We start from the raw sequence: 13,825 nt of genomic DNA, 5'->3' as shown, positions 1-13,825 counted from the left end.
ACACAACAATTTGCAGTCTGAGTGATTCTTTTCCCCAGTGTATGGCTGTACGCCTTTAGCTCCCCTTATTTAATTAGTTTATCACTGGCATGGCACTAGAAGACATTGATGAATTTGTGCAAGACTTTTAGTCTCTCTTTCGTGACTCTATACCGTCGGTCCGTAGGATATTCACCTCTTACATTGTGAAGTATGACGTCAGTAAATCTTGCTCAAAGTTGATGGATTATTATTTCTATAATTGTGTGGATTTCTAATCATATTCATTATATGTTCTTTGGATGCCAAATAAAGATGATGGAGCCCTCTGAACAGCGAAGTACCGCGTAAATACCCTCATCATGTTCATCCATTGGATCAGACTTCTTGTCTTTCTTACGACCCATTTCTGTGGCAGTTGTGAAGCTAACAGCAATGGATCTTCATTTCCTACGCGAAAAGTCGCTGGCATCACAGTCATCAACACACAAATTGTTCAAGATGCTGAAGCATAGTACCTACCCCATCTACAAGCACGTCATGCGGTCTTGGCTCTATGGAGTCCTCATGCTCAATGCCAATGAAACTCTTGGTAACAATATCGACCTCGAAGTTCACGCTGTCGCGACCCTGCTGCACGGTCTGGGCTGGGACACGACAGAAGAATCGTCCATTATCAGCGCTGACCGTCGGTTCGAAGTAGACGGGGCTTTCGCGGCGCGTGATTTTATACAACAGCACCAAGATGGAAGGTTTTGGCATGAGAGGAGTGTTCAGCTTGTATGGGATGCGATTGCACTTCACACAGAAAGGTCTATATCATATTTCAAGGAACTTGATGTGCAGGTTGTATCGAAGGGCATCGCAATGGACTTTTCGGGACCAGGCTATGGTGTTTCGGGAGGAGACTATGCTGCAATTGCCAAAGCCTTTCCGAAAGGTGATCTCGAAGACAGCGTCAATGACACTATCATCTGGCTTTGTGATACGAAGCCTCGGACGACATATGGTGAGTAATTCTGTTGCCTATTGCGTGGCCTCTACTGATACGTATGTTGCAGACACTTGGATGCAGCCATTTGGGGAGAGATACGTTGACAAATATGACGCGAAGGGCAAACAGAGAATTGATTTGATCTTCGAGAATCTTACGACTGGATAATTAGTTGATGCCTGGATCAGGCTCCCTTTTTGTAATACGGGGCTTGTTTCAAAACAAAACTAGCGAGCGGGGGTGATTATTATACGACACAGCCAATCCTTGAGTTGCGGCTGTGCATTTCTCCGCCGAGCCACGGACATTCGCCCTAGGTCACATCAGATAAATAGTTAGCCCTGAGTTATTAAATACTTTAACCGTTTATTTATACTTGCATGACATATCTCATAATGCAACTGAGTGACCGGAAACTCTTGCTGCGGCGGTTAAATCCGGGTGATCAATCGGCCACTCAGCAGAGACTTCTCAGTGATGCGCGTATCCCCGGCGTCGGCCAGTGGTTTTTCGACCATGAGACGACACAGGATTGGCTGACAGGAAACGACGGTCGCGTGCTTTGGCTCCATGGACCAAGTATCCCACCAACTTCCTTTGCTTCTTTGTGCACGACTAACGAACATCAGGCGCCACTGGCAAGACCTTTATTACCTCTAATCTCGTCAGCCATATTCTAGATGACCAGATCCTACCAAATACCGCAGCCGCCGTCTACCATTTTGGTCGGCATGAGCTGCAGTACAACCTCGCTGACTACAACCTTGCGCTACGCTCAATCACCAGGCAGCTGGTATCACAACTTCCGGAGGAATCTACACTACCAGCCCAAATCTTGGAGACTATTGACGATGGATTGGGAGATACCGACAGTACCGTGACTATACTGCAGATGCTAGCATCGGCGTTCTCTAAGATTATCATCATCCTAGATGGGGTCGACTCCTCAAATGAGGCTGGGTTGCGTGAGCTGATGGGAATTCTGCTGAAAGAAAAAGCCCAATTACGAATAATGTTGACCAGTCGAGGTCCGCCATCACGCGCGCTTTCTCACGGCTTTGGTATCAACACGATCACAGCCCGCGCTACCGACCAGGATTTGAGTCTATATCACGCCAGAGCTACTAACGAGGCACCTGCCAATGTAGAGGTGATGGATGATTCCCATACCAAGCTGTTTCCATATCAGAAACTTATGGACATGGCTGACGGCCGGTAGGCCTCACTGGGTATTTGCGATAGCATCCGCTAAAGTAAACTAGGTTTCTTCCCATCATACCGACTTGGTTCCGCAACATCGCATCGCAACCGAACACGGCTTTTCTCAGCCTTGTAGAGTCCTGGTCACCAAACTCTAGTATTGATATCTGCCAAGCCTTTTGCAAAGCTCTGGTCAACGGGATCGAGACTTCAAAGCATTCAGACATGGTCCTCTGCTCGCTTTACTACCTAGTCTACGGCGAGGAAAATGGATACGCCTTTATTCCGTCAATGCTATGGGAGGCGCTCATCGCCTGGGGTATCAGAGACGAGGACAACACAGTGTTTACTTTGACACAAATATCGAACGCGTGTGCCGACTTTGCCTTCATTGACAGTAAAACGAAGGTCATAAAGTTACGATCACCGCTACTGTTGGACTACTTGCGAAATAAAGTATTTGACGACAAATACCACGCACGACACATCAGGGCGACATTTCTGTATTTGACAAGAAGCGACCACGAAGGCGCGTGTAGGTCATCTCTAGAGCTAAAAGAGAGATTGAAAGCATATCCGTTTCTTTGCTACGCCGCCAGAACTCTGTCACCAAGCCTTGCGGCTTTGCCTTCGCTACCTTATGACAGAGACTTTCTAAGAATGACAACTTCACATAGGTCGGTAGACTCTTATCTTCAAGCTGCCGAAGCATGGCCGTACATTGATGAAGACAGCTATGATGAGTTCGAAGCTGAGGAGGAGAGATGGCGGTGTTACACGAGAGGATATACTCCCCTTCACCTTGCTGCTCATTTTGGAGCTAGGGAGACACTAATCCAGTCGCTTGTTGATCGCGGTGACAACATTGAGGCTCAGGCGGCGAATGGACAAACACCGTTACACATTGCAGCTGAGATTGGAGATTCTTCACATACAGTCAAGCGGCTGTTGGAACACGGGGCTAATGTCGCTGCAGTTGATGAAGATGGGCTGACGCCTTTGGCTCATGCGATTGTATATGGGAGCTTGGAATCAGTCAGACTGCTCATTAGCCACGGTGCAGATATCAATGCGCTAGATGAGGAGGATTTATTAGAATGCTCTCGCGAGAACCCGGTTATTGCGGAGTTTTTAGTAGGGCTCGGGGTTGAGATGCCAGCACGAGAATCTGAGCCTGAAGAATAAAAAAGAAATTACCAACTATTAAATACTGCACAGGGATCAAAAAGGGAATTCAATCTGTATGTTGTGTCTTATAACTAGAAATAGCTAGAGGGCAAAAAACATACAACACCGGGGATTCGCTGGTCGTCAACCGACCCAACTACCAGCGCTTCGCAGCTTGACTATGGGAGAGCGGACGGGATCCCGTATTTTCTACGAGCTTTGGTCGTATGTACCAGATGGACATTAGTTCTAGATTATATTGACCATCTGTAGCTACATCCTCACAGTGTTGCTAACCAATGGGGGCCAATGATTTCCGGCACGGCTTCGTTGAGGAGGATCTTGCCCTAAGAGGCCCAAACCCCCAGTGATACAATTGCAAGGCAAACAAGGTAAGATAAGAAGTTTTATATCACAAAGTCCGTATAAAAGTGTCTCAATTTTGAACCAGCAGATGTATTCGCGAATGCAAACTCCACATGATGGTATATCATCGAAAACTTCATATGTTGTTTATACAGACGGCCCACAGTGTAGTTCTTGAACTCATTGCAAAGGAGCTTGTCACCAAGAATCCAACATCGTACATGAACGTTGAAAGACGACGGTAATTTAAAGTCATCATAAGTCCCATAGTATAGCCATTCCACAAAAAGATCAAATACTACAGCATCAACATTCTGGAAGTTGATATACGATTTGGGAGAGAAGCCAGGAGAACATTGCTTTCAGGTAAGGGGAATGACGCGAGATCAATGCGATGGGCAGAGACCACACATTGGCTGCCTTAGCCTCGTCAGTCGAGCCAACTGAGATGAAAGTACTAGCCCACGGAGTCTGTCAGGATTAGTTTCGTTTCATCGATAATTTGGTGGCAGACAAACAAATCCAAGGGCCTTCCTTGTGCTACGCAAGGCACGCTAAATTGATCGGTAAGAACGTTCGCAGAGACATTCGTTTTCGTTTTCTTGTAAGACTCCAACCTGTACTCCTCCAAACTGAAGCGCTGTGGTCTGGGTGCGTATTATAGCTGCTGTAGTTAAGAAAACCATCACCGTTTGATTCCTCTTCTTGCTATAGGCGTATCGGCTTCTCTACCATGTCTGCCATAGTAGTTGCGCTATGAATCAATGTGAATAATGCTTTCTATGAGGTAATACCTTCAGTACGACAGACGTACCTCATCGCTAAAGTCGAAGACAAAGTACCTTATGTCAGAAGATACTTCTATGTTGGATTTCGTGTTCAGAGACCAAGAAGTAACACCTTCTCTTCTGTCCTGACAAGCTATCGTTTCTGCAGCGAAAGGTTTGTTCATGAGCACAAGGGATGTACAGCCTGAAGACCCAAAATGACAATTGTTCGAAGAAATTTTCCAGTACTTAGTCTTTTGCTTAAAAATAAGAGCGTCCACTAAAATAGCAAGGCGCTGTTCAATAGCAGGTGGCCAATAGGATGACGCGAGGCGGAGAAGACTGGGGCTGTGCTACCCTGTAAGATGCACGCACCTGCTGGTGATATTCTTGCTCACTTGGATTCTATGAACTCTTAAGTTATGGCAGTATTATCACAACAATGGTTTTGACTCAGGTGCATTTTTTACTTCTAGATAATAGCTAAAGAGCCATAGTAGTAATACCTAATCGGACCAAATTCATAATCACACTCAAGCCGCCGAGTCTGACGCACCTTGACTTAGTAAACTCATATCATTTCGGACAAACCTGAATCGATACATTATTATCGGGTTCGAAACCGCTGAAACTGACTTATATATACAGTGCGTCTATTCTCTAAACCAACGAATAGCCCATAGCTATATACCCAGTGTCGTCCCTCATGAAATTACGTCTATCTATTTCTCGTTGCCCCATTCGTGTACTCTGTTCATAATAAACAAATGTATAAGGAAACAACCCCCCAAACTCTTTCAACGTCATTTGATTACTCCATGTACCCAGAACCTGAAGGCTCATCGATTCCTTCTTCATGTCTTATAAAAATTATCGTCAGGGCCATTTCGTGTTTGCAAAGACTCTTCAACTCACCGTTTATAGTGCCTTTCTAGTAGATCCTTGCGATGGAAGCGCCTTTGGCATACTGGGCATTCGAACTGGGGCTCTTGGTGCGAAGATTGATGCCGCCTATCAACTGGTGAGCGTACTATCTTCATCTCGGGTGTAAGTGTAGAAATTGTACCTCAAATGCTCAGCGCGAGTGTATACCTGGTTTTGTTAACAGGTATTCCACCTCTTGTGTAGAACAACGTACCTTTTGGCATTCGGAACAAACGTGAACTGGCTTTCCCTTTTTCGCCTTTGAGACTTTGCCAGTAGGCGTGCTCTGAAAATCGTCGTAACTATCCATTGAAACTAGAGCGCTTGCAAAACGAACGAACTAAAATATGCAAAAGACGAGGAGCTAGAAAGGACCGAATGCGGCTGCGATAGATTGCCACCAGATACCCGCATGGCAGCGCATATTTAAAGACCGATTTCCCATGGCTTCCGTAAAAGAGCTGACTTCTCCGGCGGGCTTCGTAAGTGCTGTCTAACATGAGCCACTCAATGAGTAGTCAGAACGAGGCTTGCTCCGTGGCGTGGACGAATCCCAGCTCCTCAATCCGTCGATCACAAAAATAGACTCAGACTCTGACCAATCGCCGTCTCGACGCGCCTCACAACCCTTGTGACGAATGCGAATTCTCAGCCTTGGACAGGGGGTTCGTGTGGGGGCTTGCTGACATCATCGCTTCGGGGGGCGCGGAAGAGATTCAAATGCCGGGGGATGACGTGGAGTCCGAATATAACGGATTAGATAAGATAATGGCCTGAATTGGTTTGGAATCAACTGATACTTTTCTTATTTTGAGGGACTTCGGCATGCGTGGGATGGTGATGGAGGTGTCCGAGGATCCCGTCCCGTGGTGGCTGGGTATATGGACATATGCCAAGGTGATAAGAGTCACAGCGTTTCACCGCCCCAAAGCCTGTACGCCGGTTCGGACAATGCCAATTCACCGATCCTCAACTGAGCAGATCTGTTTATTAATCCTTTTCTATGGTTCTTTTACTAATGCACGCATATTTCAGGTTGGCAAAGTTTCATGCTCTTGCGGCTTCTGAAGTTGTCTTGGTTTTGTTGTAGGCTGGCAAAGCCCATTCCTTCACCCATTCGGACTCCAAAATTTGCTGCGCCGGAGGCCGATTCTCAGGCTTCCATGCAAGCATTCGTTTCAGTAAGTCCAATAGCGCAGCCGCCTCCTCTGAGTTGATGGTTTCCGTACCCTCCGATTTCCTCGGCTCCTGTATCCATTCGCTGAAACGCCTGTCCCATGACCAGATATCCCGCTCGTTACTGAGCGCCTGGCCTTTACTATCAAACCATTTAGAGCGCTTGTCCCATTTGTCTCACCATTCAGGCGGTGGAATACCCTGCAGATGAACTTGTTGCGCAGTAATGTCGTCCTGGGGAGCGATGGGCAAATAACTCGAAAATCAGACAACTGAGGCTCCATATGTCTGATTCGAAAGTGAGAGGCTTTGTTGGCTCAAAATAAGACTCGGGAGGCCGGGCAACAATTGGTGCGTTGGACTCGCATTTTGTCTTATCTTCTGGCCGGAAGGCGATACCAAAGTCACTCAGTAAGAGTCTGGCATCGCACAGGGAGATATCATCACTCGGTAAGCCAAGACAGACAGGGAGAACAGAATGAGAAGGTACGCCTGTTGGTAACGGTTCTACAGACCCGTCTAGACGAACAATGGGCTCCAGTATTGGAGCACCGAACTTTGCATACAGCTGGTTGATCGTCAAGTTGTTGAGCGAGGCTGGAAGTCGTAGCAATAGATTGCCCAAGTGAAGATCTTGCGATAGACTTTAGTAAATGGTCGGATGAAGGCATCAGAAACTAACCTCCATGGGCATAACCGCGTGAATGGACATGGGCAACAGCTTTTGTAACTTGAACAGCCAGAGACCGGGCCACGTCTAGTTGGAAGAGGCCCAAGTCAGACGCATCTTTCGTATCTATGAGGCTACATCGTGCAGGTGTCGTGACAAGACATGGGTGTAATCCGTTGGGCCCTTTAACAATGAAACAGTCAAGAACTCGCGGGATCATTGTTTCATCTGTATCCGCCATTGCGAGCCTCGAGAGAATATCGACTTCATTATTATCCGCGTCTGCAGTTCCAACCTTCACTGCAACGTAGGTAAATGAATGTCGGTCGAGGGCAAGCCAGGCGGTTGAAAATTTGCCATGCCCAAGTTTGTGCACTATCTGGTAACGATCGTGATGCAGAGTATCGTTAATCTGAACAGGATGATAGCCTCCAGGTCGATAATATCAAGTACCTCAACTTCTTCAATGTACTTATATCTGACACTTGGCGTAGACATAGCTTTATGGGATGCGTTGAAGTAAGGGCCATGAGTCGCAGGAAACTGGGTGTTACATGAATGGAAGCGCGCCAATAACACGCGTCGCGTAAAGGAACAGAATGACAGGTAGAGCATGAGTAAAAGAATGCGAGTTCTGAAGGTAGGCGAGAAGGTTGGAAGCCGCGGCTGACTTTACGGTAGCAGTTCAACAAGAGGCGTTCATCGCTAGGAGGTGTAATAACATCGAGAGATAACTGCCAAAGATAACTGCAATAGGCTTGGGGGGATTACCTAGTGGGCCACAAATGCCCCAAGGCCACTGTGACGCGCTGTAATTTTGCCCCACCGCCATCTGCATGAACCGACAAAGGAAGGCAAAACTACCTACCTTACTCACTTTGCCAAGGGAATCGAACAACTGCAAATAACACGTCTAGCTAACAACGACATGTCGGCTTACTGGATAAGTGCCATTGTTAGCTCGAAAAATTCTTCTGGTGACCGTCCAATGAAAGGCGCTTTGGATATTAAAGTGCTTTTCTCTTCAGGTCGAAACACATCATCGAAGTCGCTGAGGAAAATTTTGACGTCGTCTAAAGAAATTCCATCGTATGGTACGCCGAGACACAGAGGCATAACAAGATAGTCAGGCATGCCGTGAGGTAAAGGCCTGATTAACCACCATGGGCATAGCAGAGTGAGTGGACGTGCGCGATGGGCAATGTAGCCGGGAGGCGAGAGATCGACCAGAATTGAGTTGAAAGAAGGGAGACTCGGTTCTAAATTTCGCGCTAATACGGCTACACTTTACTGGCACTGTAACGAGACACAGGTGTAAAGAATTTAGACCCTTATTAGATTAGGTCAGATCAAGATGTGCAAGGTGGTAACCCTAGATTAAGCTCCGGTAAATAAATAAGACTCCATTCACGCGTGAAGCTATTCAGAAGCTGGCGGAAAGAGATTTAGTTTTAGTACATGCTGACAGGCTTAACATGATCTCTCCCTGCTGGGATTCATCTAAGCTATTCTAACATCGATCGCAACGTACTTAGATATTTGCTAATCCAGCATGCACATTTTGCCTTCCGAAAGCTGAAGTTAGCTAGGATTCCTTTAGTGTGTTGGCTTGATTTGTCTCGTTGACGCGCCATAAGCTTTAAGTATCAATCAGTAAGCTTCCTATTTATAGTTTTATATTTCTCTATAATTAGTAGATACATAAGTTAAGAGAATAGCTTTAGTTAAGATTAAAGTAGTAAAAAGCTAATTATAAACTTTATTGTCTTTTCTTTCCATAAGGGTTTATACGTGCTTGTTAAATTAAAGTATATAAATTCAGTTATAAAAGGAAACGCAAAATACATCTATTCGCGAGAAACACCCTACATGCTACAACTATGAGTGTCTCCTAAGCTCTTAAGATTCCTGCGATGTCTAGTATTAACACGGTTAAGTACTTTTTCCATAAGAGCAATGTGCCTTCTTCTGAGGCTCAGAGACAAAGACTCATTGCCCTTGCCTACCAAACTGCAAGAAGTCACGAGCTCTACCCGAAGGAAGTTTTTATAAGGTATTATATCCTTACTAACCGTATTTGCAAAAAGGTGGCCTCTTTATCTATTGTCAAGACTAACTATTGACAGAAGTAACATTCACGCACTGTCAACTCAACCATTAATGGCAAGCGGCTAAAGGATCCTCGTGGCGCCCACATTACCTTGAGCTACAAGACAAAGGACTTTCAAGGTCGTGATACTCATGTGTCCTGCCACGGGTATATCACGAACCTCAAGACACTGGAGTTTTCCGAGTCCGTACAGATGAAGGAGAAGCGCGATACAAGCAAGAAGAGAGGTGGCAAGATCATCTGGCCTGCTAAAACACAACTGTGGGAAGCACCGGGCATTTGGTACGGACATGGTCAAGGAGGCCATTCACGCCTAAACGTTCTTCAATAGGCCTTGTGGGTAATATGTTTAACAAGTTATTCTTAAAATGGTCCGGGGTTATGGTGCAAGAAGTTCTACTAAATAATTAGTATAGAAGCAATTCTAGCTCTACCTACTACTTACTTATTTAAAAGAACACCACAAAAATGAATTATAAACGGCAAAAGAGAAACTCTTAAAGCTTCAAGTGCGGTAATGCGTAATATCAGGGAATCGAACCCTGCTCCCCGACGCTGCTCGAATGGCAACGGAGAATTTTACCACTAAACCAATTACGCTATTGGATGTTGTTGACGACGGAATTGCAATTGGAGCCCAGGCGTTTACAGCGAGGAGAATTATCGCATGCAGTTTCGATAGCCTTCCTAGAAAGTTGCTGTTAGTTGACGGAATGGCTTGAGTCAACAGAGGGAGATTTGGTACAAGTTAAACATTTGTCTTTTCTTTGGCGCTTTGCGACGAGCTGAGTGTAGGTTCTCCCTGTAACAACACTGTCTCATGACAAACACCAAAGACATTAAAAGTATGTAATTATTCGTTGTTTAAATAATCCCGGAGGTTGAAGCACCCAGAAGCATTGACCTGGTTCCAACATTGCTCTCAGTCTTTACAGAATCATGCTCGTACTTTTCACCTCTCTCAGCATGACAAACTCAATGACCATGAAGCGCCAGGTGTTCAACGTCACTCTCCTTGCAGCGCTCGACAATGTTGCTGCTGAACAACTAGCATCGTCGACATTGGAAATTTGGTGCTTTGCGTATCTGTTAACCTACGCTGTCCGCCGGCACGTAACTTCAGACTTGTCAGAGATCGGCGAAGTAATCAGGTTCTCCAGCCTAGCACCTCCACAGATGGAGAACCTCGCCTGGACATTCGTGAAGCATAATGTTCAGACCTCAAAGCCGTTACCGTCAGCCCAGTAATGGCTTACATGAAGGATACCAGCAGGCTATTACCAGACACTAAACAGCATGATGAGCACTGTGACGGAGGTGCACGCGTGATGTTTGGGGAAACATTGTTGCTGAAACTGCTATGGCGAAACATTGCCACTCGTGAACTTCATCACGAGGCCACTACCATATCATCTACTAGGACACATGAATATAACAGGAAATCAGAATCTACGGATGAATATTCGAGACCTGTTCTAGCCTTGGTCTCACGATGTTCACGACTACTATGTGGACGCAGACTAAGATTGTCATTACATTTTGATGACACGGTACACTGGGTAGCCTGACGCGAAATTGCAGATATCTAATCTCTCATAATTCCGAGTGTAGTCAAATTAAAGTTCATGCCATTAGACCTGGTCCTGTCTTCGATGCTCAAAGCTCCGCCTATCACATGATGGGGTTAACAAAACATGTAAACGACCCAACTACTGCAGCCTACTTCTGCGCCTTGACACGGCAGAGAACCCATCCAAGGTAGATCGGCTTCTTGCTAACAACACCATTCTCCGTAGTGAGATCCTTGGTGATAGGCACAGTGCCATACTGATCCTTATACATCTGGCATCTGATCTGATCCATCTTGGGGGGCTCGACGCCCTTCACAATAGAGTACACGTTGACGAACTCCAGCTCTGTGAGCTTATTGTTCTTCTGGTGGGTGAGAACACCGAGGGGGACGTTGAGAGGAGAGTGCTGTCCTCGGGTCCGTTGACGGTGAGGATAGCGACACCAACGTGAGGCTTTTCCGCAGGGGCGGCGGTAACAGTGGTAGAGAACGCGGCGAGGCCGGCGAGAATAGCTGGAAAATGCATGATGCACGAGGCCTGTTTTGGTGATGATGTTCTTCGATGACGGAGTTGCTTTGTCGCCTGGTGCCTTGATTTACTTGGGCACAAGACGGTCCTTTATATTTCCTTCGACGTCATGTTTCGGCTAAACGAAAATTGCAGCATCGATACATGTTCTGTCAGGCCACGTAATAATCGGCCAGTTCCTAATTCCTCCACTGTAAGCAGCCCTCTGCCTTCGCTTCGAGGTTCTCATTGCCATGACCCTTGTCGTTCTCCGCATTGCTCAATGAAGCTTTCAAGCCCAAATCCAATCAGAGTACCCTTAATAGAAGTCCCCACTCAAAATCGACTCTGTCAATGCTGGCTGAAACGAACAGCCTATACCGCGACACCCCTACGGCCGCTGCTGCATTGGGACAGACCCACGGGAGCTATTCATGTTGAGAGCAAGAATACGAGGCTATAAAGGGATCTTGTAAGTACTGTATCGCGTGACATAAAGTAAGCCGACATTTATAGGTGACGCCCGAATGCGAGAATCCTCCGAACGAGTAAGCTTAGTGGATAGAGTCATTTATCCGGGGCCCCGTACCAACCTTTGTTAACAAATCTGGATGACTGCATGAGGCTATGCCCTGGCTGAAAATCCTATATCGTAATTCCCCAGAAACCAGATGCATAAAATCCATTCCGGCTGATCTCAGCCCATACTCTACGCCAATAAGCCTACGGTGCAAGTTTCTGTCTCGTAATGGGGCAGCAATGGAATGTTTTCGAAATTGCAGTCTTATATTTTGCATGCTGACTTCACTTTTTTGGACGCCCACTCTGTTTCCTCTTTTCGAGTCCTCAGTGAACTGTCCGTCGCCTCATTGGTTGTCGCGCCAGATCACGTGTGAGCGCTCGACGAATCTTCGTTGCACGCGATGTCGATCGTCACTCCACTTTGAACGTTGGACGCGGAGAAATCCCAAGATGATCAGTTTCATATATCGCGCGCCTAAACTCCAGCCCAATCTCTGTTGATGACGGCGCAACCCGTGGATTAAGATACTGGTCATTGAAAAAACCTGGTCTGGCACCAGGATATCGAGTTTTAGCCCGCCCGCGTCCTGTTCTGGTAAGGCCACCGTGTTCCCTAGAGCTTTCAGGCTTCGAATGAGCCTTTCGACTGGTCAGTTACCGCGCTGTATCGCAATACTAGGAGACTGATACGCGCAGTTGTTCGCCATGGTACAGCAAGTTGCTGTGGCATTGTATGATCGGGGCGACTTCTCTCGCGGGGACAAGCGGCGAGTCTTTGGCTATGAGGCATATCACTGGGGCATCATCATCATGCCCGACGGTCACGAGGAACGAGACTACCACGCTTTCTCTGCCACCGATGTATCCGAGATCAATCCAGTTACTTTCCGAATGCACAACCCTACCATGACTTGGTGGCTCCGAGCCGAGGAAAATGTCAAGCCAAATGAGAACGTCAAACCGCTTGGGTGTATGATTATCGGAGAAGTGCCAGAGGACGTCACGTTTGCTCAGCTAGACGGCCTGTTTCACTCTCTATCTCTACCGGTAAAGAACACGCATCCCCAGCAGAGCTGTGTGACTTGGATCGTGTATGCCGTACAGGCCCTTCAGGAGCAAGGTTGGGTAACAAAGTTTGATCTTGATGAGTTCAAAGAGCGGGTCGTCTCTTATGCTGACGAGAGGATGGAAGGGTCAAGCTCACAGGTCATATTTTATCAATCTTAGCAGTGTTTTTATGTCTGTTTACGTTGCCAGTATACCCTCTCACTCCAGACTTCGCCAGCTGGCTATCAAGTAACCCATTCGAGTGGGATGTGAGATTTATTGCTATACAGCGGAGGATATCCAACTCATGATGCATGAGTCCCAGTTCAAAATTGGCCCAGTATTGACAAAGCGTTGACTCTTACTGTGAATAATGTTGTTGTTATTAGCCGTGGCTTAAACACACTTTCCTTAGCTTACAGCATTCGTAACTTTCCTCTGATATGAGAAATATATCATAAAAAGCGTCTTCGGACTTTGTATCACCACTATACAAAGAATATCCCCTAATCTCGACAATTGGCTGAAGATATGGTGGCCGGACATCCGCATTCGAGTTGAGTTGAAGGTCGCATCAGCGCAAGACGAATTCAGCAAACCGATTGATTGCAAGCAGCGATTTATACATAGTACGCAAGGTCTTGGCCATTCTATAGATTTTTTTCAGCTCTCAACTAGGCTTCGATCATTTCTTTTCACAATCTGAAAGTCTCTAGGCGTGATCGTGGCAGGAGATTGGCTTGGGGGACTGTGCAGATCCTTGCTGGCAGAGGCTGGCCGTCCTACTAGTGTCCTGCGTGCTACGTGTTCAACTAGCATCCTCGA

At 46.5% G+C, this 13,825-nt stretch overlaps 6 protein-coding genes across 6 annotated transcripts; 4 read left to right on the top strand and 2 right to left on the bottom strand.

Annotated features, from left to right (window-relative positions):
• Positions 1 to 480: 480 nt before the first annotated feature.
• Positions 481 to 1,141, top strand: FSUBG_8967 (uncharacterized protein; the record flags this gene model as incomplete). The annotated part of the gene is made up of 2 exons (XM_036687429.1): positions 481 to 988; positions 1,041 to 1,141. 2 exons carry the CDS (start codon positions 481 to 483, stop codon positions 1,139 to 1,141), a joined length of 609 nt encoding a protein of 202 aa, XP_036535532.1.
• Positions 1,142 to 1,368: 227 nt separating this feature from the next.
• FSUBG_8966 (ankyrin-2) lies at positions 1,369 to 3,358 on the top strand (the record flags this gene model as incomplete). The annotated part of the gene is made up of 4 exons (XM_036687428.1): positions 1,369 to 1,552; positions 1,603 to 2,188; positions 2,236 to 2,708; positions 2,859 to 3,358. 4 exons carry the CDS (start codon positions 1,369 to 1,371, stop codon positions 3,356 to 3,358), a joined length of 1,743 nt encoding a protein of 580 aa, XP_036535531.1.
• A 3,086-nt stretch (positions 3,359 to 6,444) lies between these two features.
• Positions 6,445 to 7,484, bottom strand: FSUBG_8965 (SRPK2 bound unphosphorylated; the record flags this gene model as incomplete). Its single annotated transcript, XM_036687427.1, has 3 exons — positions 6,445 to 6,715; positions 6,774 to 7,170; positions 7,256 to 7,484. 3 exons carry the CDS (start codon positions 7,482 to 7,484, stop codon positions 6,445 to 6,447), a joined length of 897 nt encoding a protein of 298 aa, XP_036535530.1.
• Positions 7,485 to 10,292: 2,808 nt separating this feature from the next.
• Positions 10,293 to 10,601, top strand: FSUBG_8964 (uncharacterized protein; the record flags this gene model as incomplete). Its single annotated transcript, XM_036687426.1, has 1 exon — positions 10,293 to 10,601. The coding sequence occupies one exon, from the start codon at positions 10,293 to 10,295 to the stop codon at positions 10,599 to 10,601; it is 309 nt and encodes a 102-aa protein (XP_036535529.1).
• Positions 10,602 to 11,072: 471 nt separating this feature from the next.
• Positions 11,073 to 11,449, bottom strand: FSUBG_8963 (uncharacterized protein; the record flags this gene model as incomplete). Its single annotated transcript, XM_036687425.1, has 2 exons — positions 11,073 to 11,330; positions 11,372 to 11,449. 2 exons carry the CDS (start codon positions 11,447 to 11,449, stop codon positions 11,073 to 11,075), a joined length of 336 nt encoding a protein of 111 aa, XP_036535528.1.
• Positions 11,450 to 12,658: 1,209 nt separating this feature from the next.
• FSUBG_8962 (serine threonine kinase) lies at positions 12,659 to 13,180 on the top strand (the record flags this gene model as incomplete). Its single annotated transcript, XM_036687424.1, has 1 exon — positions 12,659 to 13,180. One exon carries the CDS (start codon positions 12,659 to 12,661, stop codon positions 13,178 to 13,180), a length of 522 nt encoding a protein of 173 aa, XP_036535527.1.
• Positions 13,181 to 13,825: the final 645 nt, after the last annotated feature.

Source organism: Fusarium subglutinans, assembly GCF_013396075.1.
Source record: "Fusarium subglutinans strain NRRL 66333 chromosome Unknown NRRL66333_c0000129, whole genome shotgun sequence".
NCBI lineage: Eukaryota > Fungi > Ascomycota > Sordariomycetes > Hypocreales > Nectriaceae > Fusarium > Fusarium subglutinans.
This window is presented reverse-complemented; position numbering and strand designations above follow the sequence as displayed.